Source organism: Rhincodon typus, chromosome 27, assembly GCF_021869965.1.
Source record: "Rhincodon typus isolate 14 chromosome 27, sRhiTyp1.1, whole genome shotgun sequence".
NCBI classification, from domain to species: Eukaryota; Metazoa; Chordata; class Chondrichthyes; order Orectolobiformes; family Rhincodontidae; genus Rhincodon; species Rhincodon typus.
This window is the reverse complement of record NC_063358.1, coordinates 34391215-34408546: the sequence shown is the minus strand read 5'-3', so window position 1 is coordinate 34408546 and position 17332 is coordinate 34391215. Positions and strand designations below refer to the sequence as shown.

The 17332-nt window shown below is 40.2% G+C and overlaps 1 protein-coding gene across 1 annotated transcript in view; it reads right to left on the bottom strand.

The window, feature by feature from the left end:
- Positions 1 to 17332, bottom strand: part of grik3 (glutamate ionotropic receptor kainate type subunit 3) — a 437968-nt gene that overhangs the window by 91901 nt on the left and 328735 nt on the right. The window contains exon 12 of the mRNA XM_048613095.1: positions 9931 to 10049. Within this exon, the coding sequence (XP_048469052.1) occupies positions 9931 to 10049 (119 nt within the window). The remainder of the gene's footprint in view (positions 1 to 9930; positions 10050 to 17332) is intronic.

Sequence of the window (17332 nt, the reverse complement as noted above, 5' to 3'; positions counted from 1 at the left end):
ATCACTTGTGCGTGAGACATTTGTGGAGGGAAATGTTGAGGGTAAAAGAACTCTCCAGGGCACATGCACACGTAGCAAACCAAGAGATAATAACTTGTTACAATGTGTTCAGGTGATTGTTGGAGCAGCTACAAAACTGAATGGCTCAGTATCATCACGTAGAGGTGAAAAATTGGGGAAATGACATTGCGTAATGATTCAACTCATATTCTAGGCCCATAACTGGAAAATGTGGAGTAAAATCAATTCAATTCTGCTAATTCAAGGCTCATGACTTCATCACTCAAGAAGGCATTTCCATCACATCAGACATCTGTCGGTAACACATTCTCTATTTGCATAGTGTAGGATATTAAATAAGCAATGATCATGTGCGTATTTACTTACACCATTTTCAGACAAGTAATGGTAGCTGATGAATATGTGATGAGAATTTGACTGACTCCTGCATTAAATGAAGTCTTCAAGGCAGCTCTGTATTTGTGATAGGTTGGAAAGTCTGTATACAGCTCTAATGGTTGACTTATGTAAATCATTAATATACATTTGACATCCATAAAGTGCCATTTATATGGAGCCAAAGCAACCAAATAATCCAAATTCTGTTCTCATGGATGTAATAAGAATGTGAATTATTCACACTGACTGACCACAATGCATGTGCATGTTTGACAATATTTTAATTTGTCTTGCTAAGAAAATCAATCGAGAATTGACAGCTGCTTTGAAATGCTGTAATGCCTTTTATCACATGAAGATAGATCATATGAAATTGCTATTCTCAGAAGGAATCTGAGACTATGCTCCAATATATCTCTCCAGCGCTCTGACATTTTAAGTATGGGATTTCTATTGGAGCTTTCATCACAGAACTCTCTTTCCAAAATCTTTCACGAAAAGATACTGAAGGTTTGAAATACTGATTGTTAACAGAGGAATTATGGTTTGGCAACACATAGAAATTGATTTCGTTTCAAAGGCTAGATTTATTTTCTCTGCCCTGCAGAAATTATGTGAGTAATTTCAAAATAAATTTGGATCTACACTGTACACAAAATTACTGTTGTTCAACGAAGGACAACAAAGTATACTCACAACTATATGTCTTGGGGTCAATTGAAACATAAGTGTCAACGTGGATCTCTAACTCAGGCCTTATGTATTTGGACCCAGTTTGGACCAATGATGGTTTACTGAGGCTGCCAGTTATGGGTCAGTGGTAATATTTATGCATCTTCAGTGAGGAGATTGTGGATTCAAACCCCAGCACACTGATGGAGGGCAACTGCTGGAGATGACATGTTTCTGATAAGACATTAATCTGAAGCTGATTAAATGATCCTGTAGTGCTGCATTAGTAAAGAATGGCTAACAATTATCCGTCTACTGACACCACTAACATCCTGTGGAGCCTTGCTGTGACTGGGCTGTGATAGTTATCTATCGTCTCTGAAGGGCCATAAATATCTCTCTCCATTAGGGCATGTTAATTGCTTACATAGCTGAGGCGACCACTTCACAGGAAGCATGGGACAAGATAAGATGGCAGACTTCCATGATCTGCCACAACAGTAGTCAGTGTAAACCTAAGCGTGAACACAAGTGTGAACCTGTGCTGTTGGTTTAATTCATGAGGTAACGAATGCCCGCTGCAGCTACCATTTTAATGGTGGCTACACTTTAAAGTTCATTGGCTGTAACATTCTTTGGAGTTATGAAAGATGTTTCTTTCACTTCAAAATGAATTTGACACAAGCAGTCTTGCTTAACAAGGGAAAAGGGATCACAATATAAGTCAGCCTGTAACCTTCTCCAAATGGTATTAAACTTTGCAAACAATGATGGTGCCAAGCTATTTGAGCAAGGGAAATGAAAGTGCCTTGCAGCTTCAGAACTGCTGTCTCTAAATGACTGCAGACCATTAATAATAGCGAGCATAGCAAGCATTTATCTCCCTTTATTTAAGTAAGGAAGGCTAGTTAACTCAGATGACTAGATGGCTATCATGTAGTTCAGAATGATGCCAACAATGCAGGTTTGCTTCTTGTTCTAGTTGCGATAGACTGGCAACCTGCCTCCTTGCCTTGCCACAGAGTGGAAAATAATAGCAAATAGTCACTGACAGAAAAGTGCCAGGATGAAGAATCAACAGACAATGAGCCAAGGAGATTGCTTGAGCCACTTTTGGAATACTGCATGCAATTCTGGTCTCCCTGCTATAGGAAGGATGTTGTGAAACTTGGAAAGGGTTTAGAAAAGATTTACAAGGATGTTGCCAGGTTGGAGGGTTTGAACTGTATGGAGAGGCTGAATCGGCTGCGGCTCTTTTCCTTAAGCGTCAGAGGCTGGGGCGTGACCTTGTAGAGGTTTATAAGATCATGAGGGGCATGGATAATGTGGATAACAAAGGTCTTTTCCCATGGATGGGGGAGTCCAAAACTAGAGGGCATAGTTTTAATGTGAGAGGGTAAAGATTTAAAAGCAACCTAAAGGGGCAACTTTTTCACGCAGAGTGGTGATGCATGCATGGAACAAGCTGCCAGAGAAGTGGTGGAGGCTTGTACAATTGTGACATTTAAAAGGCATCTGGATGGGTATATGAATTGGAAGGATTTAGAGGGATATGGGCCAAATGCTGGCAAATGGGACTAGATTTATTTTGGATATTTGGTCAGCATGGACGACTTTCAGCAATCTAAGTGCAACCTTTCATTAGTAGTATAACTCTGGTCTGAGGACTGTATGTTATACACAAAAAAAGGGAAGGAGTGCAGGAATAGGCCATTCAGTCCTTCAAGCCTGCTTCACCATTTAATATGATCATGGCTGATCATCCAATATGGTTTCCAGATTCTTGTCAGTCGCTGGAAGATTGGAAATTCTAGCAACTTCTGTTTTTGCATTGTAAATACAACCTGACCTTTGCCACACTTGACTCACAAATGCCTGATACCAATGCTAGATAGAAAACACTGAAGTTTTCCATTCTCCAGAGCAAGCATTCTTCACATCATAAGCAGAAAACTTCCTCAGAATTTTTTTCAAAATCAGCTTTGAAATCATTGCTCCTTTTGAAGACTTGCTTTCAAAAGGCAAAGTCACACAGAACCTCATTTAAAATACTTCAGTCTTAGATCAATAACATCTTTTATTGGTGAACCGATATTTTCACGGGAATTGAGCTTCATTTACCGATTGATAATAATTTCTGGAAGCCACAAGGGTAAATTGGCTTGCATAGGCTTTCTGTATATCTAGTTCAGTCTGGACTGTAGCATTGTGTCCAATTCTCCACACAGTAATTTAAGAATGAGGCTTTGGAGTTTAAAATGATTTAAGAATGGTTCCAGGAGTGAGGAATATCAGAAACCCAGGTCAGAGAAACAGGTTTTGTTCTACATAGAGGAAGGTAGGCTGATCAAGGTGTTTAAAATCATCCACAGGTCTGAACAAAGTAGATAGGCAGCATCTATTCCCATTGGTAGAAGGGTTAAGAACCAAAGGATAGCAAGTTTTTTTTGAAAAGAAAACCATAGTTGACACAAGGAAAAGGTTTTTAAAAAAATACATCAAGTGTAATCAGGTAATCACAGGCAAAAAAAGATGATTGAAACAAATTCAATAACTGACTTCAAAAAGAATAAGTACCAAAGACAAATGTTCCCTTTAAACTGTGTGTATATGGCTGTTCCAACGTACAATACACAGTTTTCAGCATCAGCTGGTTTCAGAAGTCATTGCCACACCCAGACTTCAGAGACCCATGCAGCCAATCAGAAAACTAGAGAGATTCCTACTTAAAATAAGCCAAAATGCTCTTGTAGAAAGCTGACATGGTCTCAACAGGCTGAATGGCTTCCTTCTACAATGTAACAATTCTATAAAAAGAACAACTTGCAAGGCACAATCAACAATTGGAGCTCTATGGTCAAACGTCTCACATTATTACATATGCATTGGTAGAATCACATGGCAATGCCGAAATACAAGCTCTTGTTGGTTTCTTAAAACCTACCCAGCAGGCTCCAGTAGTCTAGCTGTGAGTAGACAGCCAGAGACTTTTTCCTGGGGTGGAGGTAGCTATTACGAGGGGGCATAGTTTTAAAGTGAGCGGACGTGGATATAGGGGAGACGTCAGAGGTAGGTTCTTTACTCAGAGAATGGTTGGGGCGTGGAATGCATTGCCAGAGAGGGTAGTGGAGTTGGCCTCATTAGGGGCATTTAATCGGCTATTAGATAGGCATATGGATGATAGTATAAGGTAGGGGTGGAGGTTAGATAGACTTTAGGATTAGGGTATAAGTTCGGCACAACATCATGGGCCAAAGGGCCTGTACTGTTCTATGTTCTATTACCAGCATACACAGATCTCAGTAAAGTCAAAATTTCTGAGATTCAAATCACTGTTGAAATAGACCATGTGCCACAGTGAAGAATTGAATTACTCATGAGACTGCATGGTTAAGATAGTCACTAGGATGATTATTTTTGACACATAATGAAGATTACACAAACCACACACAAAGACCAAAACTTCCTTTTGATCTATTCATTGATGATCTTGACAACAAAGTTAAGCACATATGCGCGATTGAACAGTTGCAGTCAGCAACTGATGATCTGTTCATTTTGGCCATACAGAGGTGAACATGGCATATCACACCAAGTTCTTTTAAAGAACAAACAAGTCCTAACACTAATAGCGTTATGCCAAGATGTGGCCATGTTACACAAAGGACACATGGATTATGAACACACAGACGGCTAGCATGTCCATGTGAATCTGCTTATTCACTTCAAGAACTTGTGAATGTGTGTGGGACCTGCCACAAGTATCAATCCAGCAGTGAAGGGAGCCTCCACATCTAATGGTGTTCCTTCCACCCCCTGGACAAAAGTAGCAACAGTTCTATTCACAGTTTGAGAAGAAAATTATATCTTTATGATGAATCGCCTCTGTAAATTTCTCATTGTTTGACAAATTACAATACAATGAGTGCAACTGTTGCTGACACAATGAGTATTATTTTCAGTTTATTTGGTGTACTGAGTGAGCGGGAGTCCAGTAATGGGCAGCAGTATACTAAAAACCTGTTTCAAGATGTGTATGAATTGGAGAATGACCAATATCGCAGCCCATTATCTATGCTCAAATGATGATTGTACCATTGACCCCCCAATAGTCAACGGGAAATTGAGAACCAAATTTGTAAAGAGATCTCAGTTATGTGTAAGAATAATAGGGTGGTTGTTGTAGGGGATTTTAACTTTCCAAACATAGACTAGGACTACCATAGCGTTAAGGGCTTGATGGAGAGGCATTTGTTAAGCATGTACAAGAAAATGTTCTTATGCAGTATGTGGATGTTCCTACTAGAGAAGGTGCAAAACTTGACCTACTGTTGGGAAAAAGGCAGGGCAGGTGACTGAGGTGCCAGTGACCATAATTCTATTAGTTTTAAAATAGTTACGTAAAAGGATAATCCTTATCTAAAAGTTAAAGTTCTAAATTAGAAGGCCAATTTTGACGGTATTACGCAAGAACTTTCAAAAGTTGATTGGGGGCAGATATTCACAGGTAAATGAATGGCTCAAAAATGGGAAGTCTTCAAAAATGAGAACAAGATTCCAGAGACATGATATTCCTGTTAAGGTGAAGGGCAACGCTGGTAGCTGTAGGGAGTGCTGGATAACTGGAGAAATTGAAATTTTGGTTAAGAATAAGAAAGAGTAATCATATGTCAGGTATGGACAGCAGAGACAGAGTGATTGCTGAGAAGAGTGTGAAGGCAGTAAGAGTATGCTTAAGAGGAAAATCAGGAGGGCAAAAAGGGGACATGAGATAGCTTTGGCAAGTAGGGTTAAGGAGAATTCAAAGAGATTCTACAAATACATTAAGGACAAAAGGGTAACAAGGGAGAGAATTGGGCCACTTGAAGATCAGTAGGGCCACCTATGTGTGGAACTTCAGGAGATGGGGGAGATACTAAAGGAGTATTTTGCATCAGTGTTTACTGTGGAGAAGGAAATGGAATATAGAGAACACAGGGAAATAAGTAGCAACAGCTTGAAAAATGTCCATATTACAGAGGAAGAGGTGCTGGACGTCTTAAAATGTAAAAAGGTGGATAAATCCCCTGGACCTGATCAGGTGTACCCTAGAACTCTGTGGAAATGATTGCTGGGCCCCTTCTTGAGATATTTGTATCATTTATAGCCTTAGGTGAGGTGCCAGAGGACTGGAGTTTGGCTAACGTGGTGCCACTATTTAGGAAAGATGGTAAGGAAAAGCCAGGGAACTATAGACTAATGAGCCTGAAATTAGCGGTGGGCAAGCTTTTGGAGGGAATCCTGAGGGGCAGGCTTTACATGTATTTGGAAAGGCAAAGACTGATTACGAATAGTCAACATGGGTTTGTGTGTGGGAAATCATTTCTCACTAACTTGACTGAGTTTTCTGAAGAAGTATCGAAGAGGATTGATGAGGACAGAGCGGTGGGCATGATCTATATGGACTCTAGTAAGGCGTTCGACAAGATTCCTCATGGTAGACTGATTAGCAAGGTTAGATCACACAGGATAGGGAGAGAAGTAGCCGTTTGGATACAGAACTGGCTCGAAGGTAGAAGATAGAGGGTGGTGGTGGGGGTTTGCTTTTCGGACTGGAGGCCTGTGACCAGTGGTGTGCCACAAGGATCAGTGCTGGGTCCACTGTTTTCTCTCACTTATATAAATGATTTGGATGTGAATATAAGAGGTATGGTTAGTAAGTTAGCAGATGTCAACAATTCAGGTCACTCTAATTATTCATCATGGTGCTACATTGTGTAGGAATAGAAGTCAGCTCAGGCCAGCAAATCGCACACCAATCATGCACGAAACAATAAGGAAGAACACTGTGATGATGCCTTTATAGTGACATTGAGTAATAGCAACCTGCAGCATGATAACGACATTGTGAAACAAAAGCAACAGTAACCTTCAGAGCACTGCTATAAAGTTTGACATTTTAGACTGGTAAACTTTGTTTTGCTTATTTGTATAATTATCAAGTTGACAGCACCTGCTTGTGTGCAAAAAGAAACTGTGGATCCTGGAAATCAGAAACAAAAACAGAAATTGCTCAAAAAATGCAGCAGGTCTTGCAGCATCTGTGGAGAAAAAGTAACATCAATGTTTTGGGTCCAGTTCTGAAGAAGGGTCACAGGACCCAAACTATTAACTCTGCTTTGTCTCCACAGATGCTGCCAGACCTGCTGAGTTTTTTTCTTGTCAATGGATAGTAGTTTGGGATAGGTTTTTTTACATCGTTGAATAGAGGGGTTGTTGTGTTATGTCTTACAGTCAATATGTCAGTATTCCTTTAAGGGAGACATTAATGATGTTATCAGTGTATCTCAGATGTGATCTGAGGATATAAAGATCTTATACTTCATTCTGCCTTAGATCACCTGAAGTATGACACTAGACTGGATGAATGCTACTTTGTTGTAACAAATAGTCTACTATTGCTTGGAAAGTAATGGCTGTGCATAATAGATTGTTGTAGTAAATATCTGTTTAATCCTCATTTCCATAGTATTCATGACGAGTTTTCTATATTGCACGAGATAATACAAGCATTCCTGTATCAGGTCAAATACTCTGTTGGAGGCAAATATACATCAGAGGATTTGCTATACGGAACCCAAAATGCAAATACTATCAGAGTTACTTTCAGGCTTCCAGTGGGGTCCTCTGATCAAAAATATTCAGTGTCTGATCGAGTGACCTGGCATCAGGAGGGTAATGATAAGAGGGTAATGATCACCTTCCTGCTGATCCCCTTTAAAACTATGATTATCCCTTCTACCATCACTCATCTCTGGTCTGGGTCCCATGGCAGTCCTGGGCATTGGGCAACACGTCTCAAAATGATGAAGCTCTTGCAGCTGGATGGCAGCTCTCAGTGACTGGAATCTCCACCCCTCAGGGTCTTTGATCCTGACCATTGCTACCTGGAAGGACAGGGACAGCAGACACATGGGAGCACCAATGCCTGCATATTCCCTTTTAAACAGCTCACCATCCTGACTTGGAAATATATCGCAACTTCTTCACTGTTGCTGGGTCAAAATCCTGGAATTCCCTCCCTAACGACAATGTGGGTGTACCTGCAGCACGTGGACTTCAGCAGTTTCAAGTGGAATTGACATGGGCAATCAATGCTGGCCCAGCCAGAGAGATCCACATCCCACAAGTGAAAGGAAGCCTGAAAGTGCAATGTCAAATGCCAGCTGCTGAGATCCCCACAGCCCACATTAAATTCCTCCCTAATGTTTTTGTTTCTTAAGCCTCTTGAGAAGGATCTCTGACAGATGATTAAATAGAGTAAATTCACTTTGTGTCAGTGCGTTTCCCTCTAAAAAAAAGTCTGTCATCTCTGCCTGAGCAATATGTAAAAATACCTTCTCAAATTTTGAAAATGCTTGTGCTCTAACAGTCAGAATGATTGCTGTCGTGCAAATTTGCCATGGCAACATGGTATGGTGGCAGGAGAGATTGCCTGGTTGGTTCTTGTGGAAGTTGAGTTTGGCCATCCCTGCTCTTGATGCTGTAATATTTCCTTACAATTTCACAAACTGCATTCCTTATGTGCTAAAAGCAGCACTTCTCTGTTACCCTGACCGATATGAATAAATTCACCCTCGTCCAAGATTAAAATATTTGATCAGCATTCAGTACACACATCTAGTTTCTGGTTTATTCTACTGGCTTGCAATATTCACTACCTAATCTCTGAGTTGAATAATGGCTATTTCTATAAGATGACCAAAGGTACCTAACACTTGTAGAACTGGATCCAAGAAAGAATTCGAAAAATTCAGAGAAAAATAAGGAAACATTCAGTGACATTAAAAAAATTTCTTCATTTCCAATATTAAGAAGATAATTACAGCTTTGAATTTTAAAGCTTTGGAGGAGTTAAGGCCAGGAACATATTTCTGCCTGGCAAATATAACCTGTAAAAATCCTTCATTTGTTTTATAATAGTCCTTATTGTAATGTACTGCTCATTTTCTTATTGTTAATTTAGTCAGAAATAAATCATATCAGTAGCAATGAGTAACTGGATGACTGTCCAGAGTTTGTGCTGTGAATATTCTGACTTGATTTTAAAAGCCTTTGGTTTTAAAACTGCTTTCAGAGCTAAGTGCAATGATTATTGCATGTCCAAATATATTTCAGAGAAGTTGTAATTATTTTGAATGAAAGAAAGCCAATGAGGTAGATAGTTAATGTGCATATTTTCCTGCGAGCCTGAAGGTGAGTCAGGACACATTAGCTTTGCGAGAAAGTAAGCTATGGTTGACCAAGATCATTCCGACAGTGCCTTTAACAAAGTCCCAATCCACTTCATAGAAATACAGTCAAACAATATTTCAGTGGTGGAGATATGGAAATATTGTTGGGCTGAATTACCTCTAAAGATCACGGGTAGAATTGTAGATCAGTATAGCAGCATTATGTTTGTTGCAGCATCTTGGAATTAATTATTCCTTCTTCGCAAGAGAGTCTATATACATATAATCTGGGGAAGGAATGGGCTTCATGTGGTGAAGGACCTTCTCTTTTTTCATGCCCTCTTGAATTCCCATATAAAACAGAAATTCAACGGTCACTCCATTGGCATTGAAACAAGATCTGATGGTATGAGTATTCAGCAGTGCTGAGTTCTGTTGTGATGCTCTGGTTTCCAGTAATAGTTACTTCATTGGCCATGAACTTGACTCATTAGTTATGTGTGCCAGAGTTTGGGAACTATTTTTACCACTCAGCTTTGAGCTTTACCGTCATAAATCCTGGCTCGTAAGCAAATTGTAATTGAAGGACCATTTTTTCCAGGAGATAGATAGAGGAAGAAAGAATGAGTGAAAAGTATCTCCTCACCTTGTTGCATGAGAGCTCCTACTCCAAACCAGAAGCTATTTAATAGGGTGAAGTTGTTTTCCACAACATCAGATCCAGGGTTACATGGGTGGGCATCATACCATTCATAGGGGCTGAACCTGGAAGGGGAGGTCAAAAGAGCGTATAAGCAATGAGGAGGCAAACTGCAAACATGAAAGTCTGAATAAAAACAGAAATATTGAAAGTTGGAGCAAATCTGTTAGCATCTGAGAGAAGAAACTTATTGGGTGGAGACACTTCTACTTGCATTTTGAGAAAATGAAAGGATTTGGATAGCAGTAAATGACCCATAGGTAGTTCAGCTATGAGATAAAAGTTTTGGTATATTGTAAAGAATTAACATCACAGAAACAGGACATTTGTCCCAAATAGTCTAGTTTAGTGTTTCACATGAGCCTCAGCCCAACAAATACTTTCATTCATTTCTCTATTTAGCTTCTCCCTAAATGCATTTGGTCTGTATCACTTCCTGTGGTAATAAGGTCCACATTCTAACCACAGACTAGTGAATCAGAAGTGTACTATATGAAGTGACAGAATGGATAATATGTGCTGATATTATGTTACTAACAAATCACTCCTTGTGTTGCTGGTTTTGAAGGCGGTTGTGTCACATTGATTGAAATACAAATGCTTCAAAGATTTATAGTGAACAATTAAATGAAATTTTGTCTTTAAAAGCCTGCCATTCTTTTATTTTTCCTAATCCTTTCAGAATTATGTTCCATATCATTGTTGTTTCAGTTAAAAAATGTGAATTGCTGATTATAATTGTGTTTTTTTTCCTTGGGAGATCAATGAATTTGTAACAAGGTGTAGAGCTTGATGAACACAGCAGGCCAAGCAGCTTCAGAGGAGCAGGAAAGCTGACATTTCGGGTCTGGACCCTTCTTCCTGCTCCTCTGATGCTGCTTGGCCTGCTGTGTTCATCCAGCTCTATACCTTGTTATCTCAGATTCTCCAGCATCGGCAGTTCCCACTATCTCTGAATGAATTTGTAACATTGTTGTAGACTCCAGGATACATAAAATGATATTCGAGTCAAGGTATACAGTGGAAGAAACACATTTAATTTAAATAAACTGTGGAAATTCTTGCATCTGTCACAGCGGTGTTTGTAGAAAGAGCACACATCTGTAGATTTGTAAGATTCTTACAGTCAGAAAACACTGGGAGATAAAGCAAGGGGACAGTCTCTGACACCTTGTCACTACTTTTCCATTGTACCTCCAAAAAATGCACAGCTGCATTGGGGAGGTGATGGCCTACCGGTATTATCACTGGACTGTTAATCTAGAGACCTAGATAATGTTCTGGCTAATCCAGGTTCAAATCCTACCACAGCAGATGGTGGAATTTGAATTTGATAAATATGTGGAATTACAAATCTAATGATGACTATGAGTCAATTGTCAGGAAAAACCCATCTGGTTCACTGATGTTCTTTAGGGAAGGAACTGGCCTTTCTTACCTGGTTTGGCCTACATGTGACTCCAGACACACAGCAATGTGGTTGACTCTTTACTACCCTCTGGGCAATTAAGGATGAGGAATAATCACTGCCTAGCCAGCAACATCCTCATCCTGTGAATGAATAAAGAAATTGTATTTATTGGTTAGAAAAAAAAAGTAGGTGGTAGGTAGGCAATGGTTAGAGCTTTAGGGAGAGATTGAATAGGCTGGGCTACTTTCCCTGGAGTGTCAGAGGCTGAGGGATGACCTTATATGAGTTTATAAAATCATGAGGGGCATGGATAAGATGAATAGTCAAAGTCTTTTCCTGGGGTGGGGCATCCAAAACTAGAGGACATAGGTTTAAGGTGAGAGGGGAAAGATTTAAAAGGGACCTAATGGGCAACTTTTTCATGCAGAGGGTGGTGAGTGTCTGGAAAGAACTGTCAGAGGAAGTGGTGGAGGCTGGTACAATTACAACATTTGAAAGGCATCTACGTGGGTATATGAATAGGAAGGGTTTAGAGGGATATGGGCCATATGCTGCTAAATGGGACCAGGATATCTGGTCGGCATGGACGAATAGGACCAAAGTGCCTGTTTCTATGCTGTATATCTCCATGACTATGACTCTAGGTTTCCAAAAACCTGGACTAATGTTCCAGGGAGCTGGATTTGAATCCCATCTGTCATGATAAAATTTGAATCAGGTGAAAAGCTGGCCGATTGATAACTATGCAACCACAGCTGATTGCTGTTCAAAGAATCTGGTTCAATAATGTCCTTTAGGGAAGGAAATCTGCCATCGTTACCTGGTTTGACCTACATGTGGCACTCGACCCACAGCAATGAAATTTACTCTTAACTGCCCTCAGGCAATTAAGGACCGGCAATAAATGCTAGCCTAGTCAATGATATCCATTTCCACAGTGTGAATTTTTAAAAAAATTTAGTGTCCACATACTGCCGCTGAAATTTCTGGTATCAATAAGTAACTTTGTGTATCACACATGCTCACTGTCAGATTTGCACCAGATCCATTGATACTCATTACACCTAATTTGGTACAAACAGATTTAAATGATGTGATTCAGAATTATTAATTATAATTTAGTCATTTGTAACTGCATTGGAAATGCAAAGATAATGAGCTAAATGTTGCTTGATATTTCTAAATCTACTTGCTTTTTCCTCATCTTGCTGACTGCAGGTTTGAAAAACTGGGTTTCTAATAAGACAATATTAAGAAAATCATACATTTAATAATATGTTATCACTGTCTTCTGAAAGAACCGTACCACTCGTAAACCTTAAACAAAAGTTCTATCCAAATTGTCAGAGGTACAAAATGATTATTTAAGCACAATCCTTTAGGAACCAGAAGTACTATTTTCACATATAATAATAATGATAGAAATGCATAATTTGTTCAAGTGTTTATTTACATTTTATAAGTCTTGACTCTCAATTTTTAACTGTTCATGCAAAAGGATAAAGAGTTCCTTACATTTAAGATGTGGATAGCTTCATTTATGTAATTCAACACACTGTCCCCTGGTAGAAGCTCAATGTACTGATTATTGTCCCTGAATATATAAAAATGCAGCTCAAAAATACTGTTTTATGCATTCTTTAGAAATATCCAGTAAACGGAATTATTCACATGCACTGAAGAATTCTTTATGTTCCCCCTTGACTCAAGGACAATTGCTTTGTTTAGAACTTGGCAATCTTCCAGAGCAAGACTATGCACTCTGGGTTTTTAATGAGTGGGGGATCCTCATTCAAGAAAACAATAGGGAGTATAACAAATGGAGCACTTTGGTCATGGCATGGGAAACGTGGCTCAATTTTTGACAAGTAATGTGAACAAGCAACTTAGAAGTTGTAAAGGATCATATATAAGTGCCCAGCAGATGGAGGATAGGTCGACTCTCACAAACTGGTATGGTCTGTAAGGTTGCTCCTTGCAAAGGGAAGTTTTCACCTAATTACTGATCTTTGAAGTACACAACAAATAACAAATTTATTACTCTCCTCTATTGCTGGCATCCATCATCTTGACAAGGACAAAAGCAGACTGAAGTAAATATCTGAACATAAAGAAGCAACTGATCGTTGGAAACTATTTGAATGTTTTGTGGGTGAGACCATGTTCTGAGTCAAGGAAGTATGTTCAAATGTTGACGCAGTGAAGAGGGAAAAAGAAGAGAAAGGAGACTGGGTAATGTTTCTGCTCTATACAAGGCAATGCAATTGAATCTGAGTCACCAAACTCACTACATTGATCCAGATATTTTAATGACCAGAGGGTTGTTGGAGCAGCACAGATGGCAGTTTCACTGCAGGAACTTGTGGAATCCTGGACACGGCAGACAATATGACAATTGCTGGGAAATTGAAACTTCAAAGGTGCAGTTCCCTGCATCAGGAACCCTCCAAAGAAGCTTCTTAACATTGGAAACTTCAGAGGGTTTGAATGTTTCAGGTATTTTTAATCAATGTGTTATGACACACCTCTGGTGCAGGCGGAACTTGAGCCTAAGCTCAGAATGCTACCATTGTGCATCAAAAACACTTCTGACTCTTAAGCTTAATAGTTACCCAGGAAATGTTTGAGAATTAAAAACCTGCTCTAACTCATGGTTAACTGTTAAAATAACTGCCCAATTCGTCACTGACCTCTCACCTCAGTACACCTCACCAGGCTCCTGATATCACCCAACACATGACAAACCACTCCTCAACTCAACACACTCCCTCTCCCAAACTCAAGCTAATCTTTCTCAAACCCCTCAACATGACCAACCTGAACTGGGCACTCCCTCAATCTGGCAGAAATTCTCCCTCCCTAGACCTGACAAACTCGACCTGCCAGATCTGACCTTATTACGGCCTGGTACCCCACCTCTCAGCGGGACTTGGTGTCCTCAGCTCAATCCACTCCACCCAACGCAACACAACATCCCCTAAAACTGACTTGACATGAAACATCTCTCTTGACCAAAGTTCTGACTTACCTGAAACACTCAGTCATTTACTTGGCACCGTGGTACTCTAACCATTTGGCATCCTGCCCACCTGGCAAACTGCCCACCTTATACATCTGGCATTCTTTCCACATCACCCAACTGCAACTCTAACACCTCTCAAATGCCACACTAACAGCACTTCTGCCTTTCATACTTAGCCTTTCACAGGTCCTGTCAAAATGACTCACTGTACTCCGGGGACATTTTTAAGTCACAGAACACTCAAAAGGTGGTGTGTTTCTACAAAGATCTTCTGAGCTGCTGGATTTGTGGATTCCTGTCAGGAATCAACAACACAGAATTCAATTATAATTAAGTGAATAATTTTAAAATCAGATCAGGGACTGAAATAAGGCTTCTAACGCTGATTAGAATGTTTTGGGGCCACTGAATTTACAGCACAGCAACAGGTCAACTGGGCTTTGCTGGTGTTTTTGCTTCACACAAGCTTTTTCCCAGCCTGCTTGAACTAAACCTATCAACATGTTCTGTTCCTTTCTTCCTCATGTACTTATCTAGCTTCTCCTTAGTGCAACGATGTTACTTTTTTCAGCTACTTCATGTAGCAGTGATTTGAACTGCTCTCCAGCTTTGCAGTGTCCTACTTCAGTCAAAATACATCTCTCTTCGCTGCAAAACAAACATTATAAGCTGTTGTAATGCAAGGTTTCTCAATATTCAATAATAATACAGTACAAGCAATAATAAAATACAATACAATAGCACAGGAGCAGGCCTTCCAGCCCATCAAGCCTGTGCCAATTCCTATTACTTATCTAGACCCACTACTTATTGCCCACGTGCAGCATCTTTCCCTTTGTTTGCCTCCCGTTGGTGTGTCTATCAAGATACACCTTACATGTTGCTAACATTCCTGCTTCCACCACCTCCACTGGCAGTGCATTCCAGGCACCCACCACCCTCTGTGTTAAAACTTTTTCTTGCACTTCTCCCCCAAATTTTTCCCCTGTCACCTCAAACCTTTGCCCTCTTGTAGTTGAACTTTCCACCCTGGTAAAATGTCTCTGACTGTCCATCCCAACTATACCTCTCATAATTTTGTAGACCTCAGTCAGGTTGCCCCTCAGCCTCCAACTTTCCAGTGAAAACAATCCATGTTTATTCAACCTCTCCTCATAACTAAAACCCTCCAGACCAGGCAACATCCTGGTATACCTTCTCTGCACCCTCTCCAAAGCATCCACATCCATCTGGTCATGTGACGACCAGAACTGCACACAATGTTCCAAAAGTGGCCGAACTAAAGTTTTGTACAGTTGGTGGCATAACTTGCCGACTTTTATATTCGATGCCCCGGCCAATGAAAACAACCATGCTGCATGCCTTCTTGACCACCTTATCCAACTGCGTTGCCACTTTCAGGGATCTGTGAACATGTATGCCCAGATCCCTCTGTATGTCAATGCTCCGAAGGATTCTGACATTTATTGTATAACTTGCACCTGAATTTGATCTTCCAAAATGCATCACCTCACATTTGTCCAGATTAAACTCTACCTGCCATTTCTTCACCAAAATCTGCGATCTTTCTATAACTCCGCTGTATCCTTAGACGTCATCCTCACTATCTGCAACTCTGCCAATTTTGGTGTCGTCCACAGACTTATTAATCAGACTACCTACATTTTCCTCTTGATCATTTATATATATTACAAACAACAAAGTTCTCAGTACTGATTCTTGCAGAACACCACAAGTTACTCATCTCCATTCCGAAAAGCACACCTCTACAACTACTCTCTGTCTTCTATGACCAAGTCAGTTTTGTATCCCTCTTGTCAAGTTACCTTGGATCCCATGACACTCTACCTTCTGTACCAACCTGTCATGAAGTACCTTACCAAATGTCTTACTAAAGTCCATGTAAACAACATTTACTGCCCTTCCCTCAACCGTTCTTGTCATTTCCTCAAAAACTCAGTCATGTTGGAGATACATGACTTTCCCTACGCAAACCCATGATGCCTATCACTAACAAGTCAATTAACTTCCAAATGTGAATAAATCCTCAGTACATTCTCCAACAGCTTGCCTACCACTGACATCAGGCTCACCGGCCTGTAATTATCTGGGTTATCTATGTTTCCTTTCTTAAACAACAGAACACCATTGGCCATTGTCCAATCCTCTGGAACATCGTCTGAGGCCAAAGTAGATGCAAAAATATCTGTCAAGGCCTCAGCCATTTCCTTCCTTGCCTCCCACAATGTCCTCATATAGATCCCATGTGGCCCTGGGAACTTGTCTACCTTAATGAATTTCAAGACACCCAACCCTTCCTCCTCCATTTTGTTGACCTGCCTGAAAGTACTGACACACCTTTTCTTAACCTCAACATCTCTCACGTCCCTCTCTTTGGTGAATACCAATATAAAGTATTCATTAAGCATCTCACCCATTTTCTCTGGCTCCACACATAGCCTCTGTTCTTTATCCTTGTGTGGGCCTACCTTTCCTTAGTCACCTTCTTGCTCTTAATATATGTATAAAATGCGTTGGAATTCTCCTTAACTGTGCTGGTCAACGACATTTCATAGCCCCTTTTAGCCCTCCTAACTCCACGTTTGAGCTCCTTCCTGCTTTTTCTATAATCTTCAAGAATTTTGTCTGTTTTTAGCTGCCTTGACCTTAGGTATGCTTCCGTTTTTTTGATTAAGCTGATAATTTTCCCTTTCATCTCAGGTTCCTGAATTCTGCCACTCCTGTCCTTCATTTTTACAGGAACACGCCTCTCCTGCACTCTAATCAAATGGTCCTTAAAAGACTCCCATATGTCGCTCCCAATCCATATTCTCCAATTCTTGCCTAATTCGGTTATAATTGGCCTTCCCCCAATTTAACACCTTCATCCGAGGTCCACCCTTGACTTTATAAGC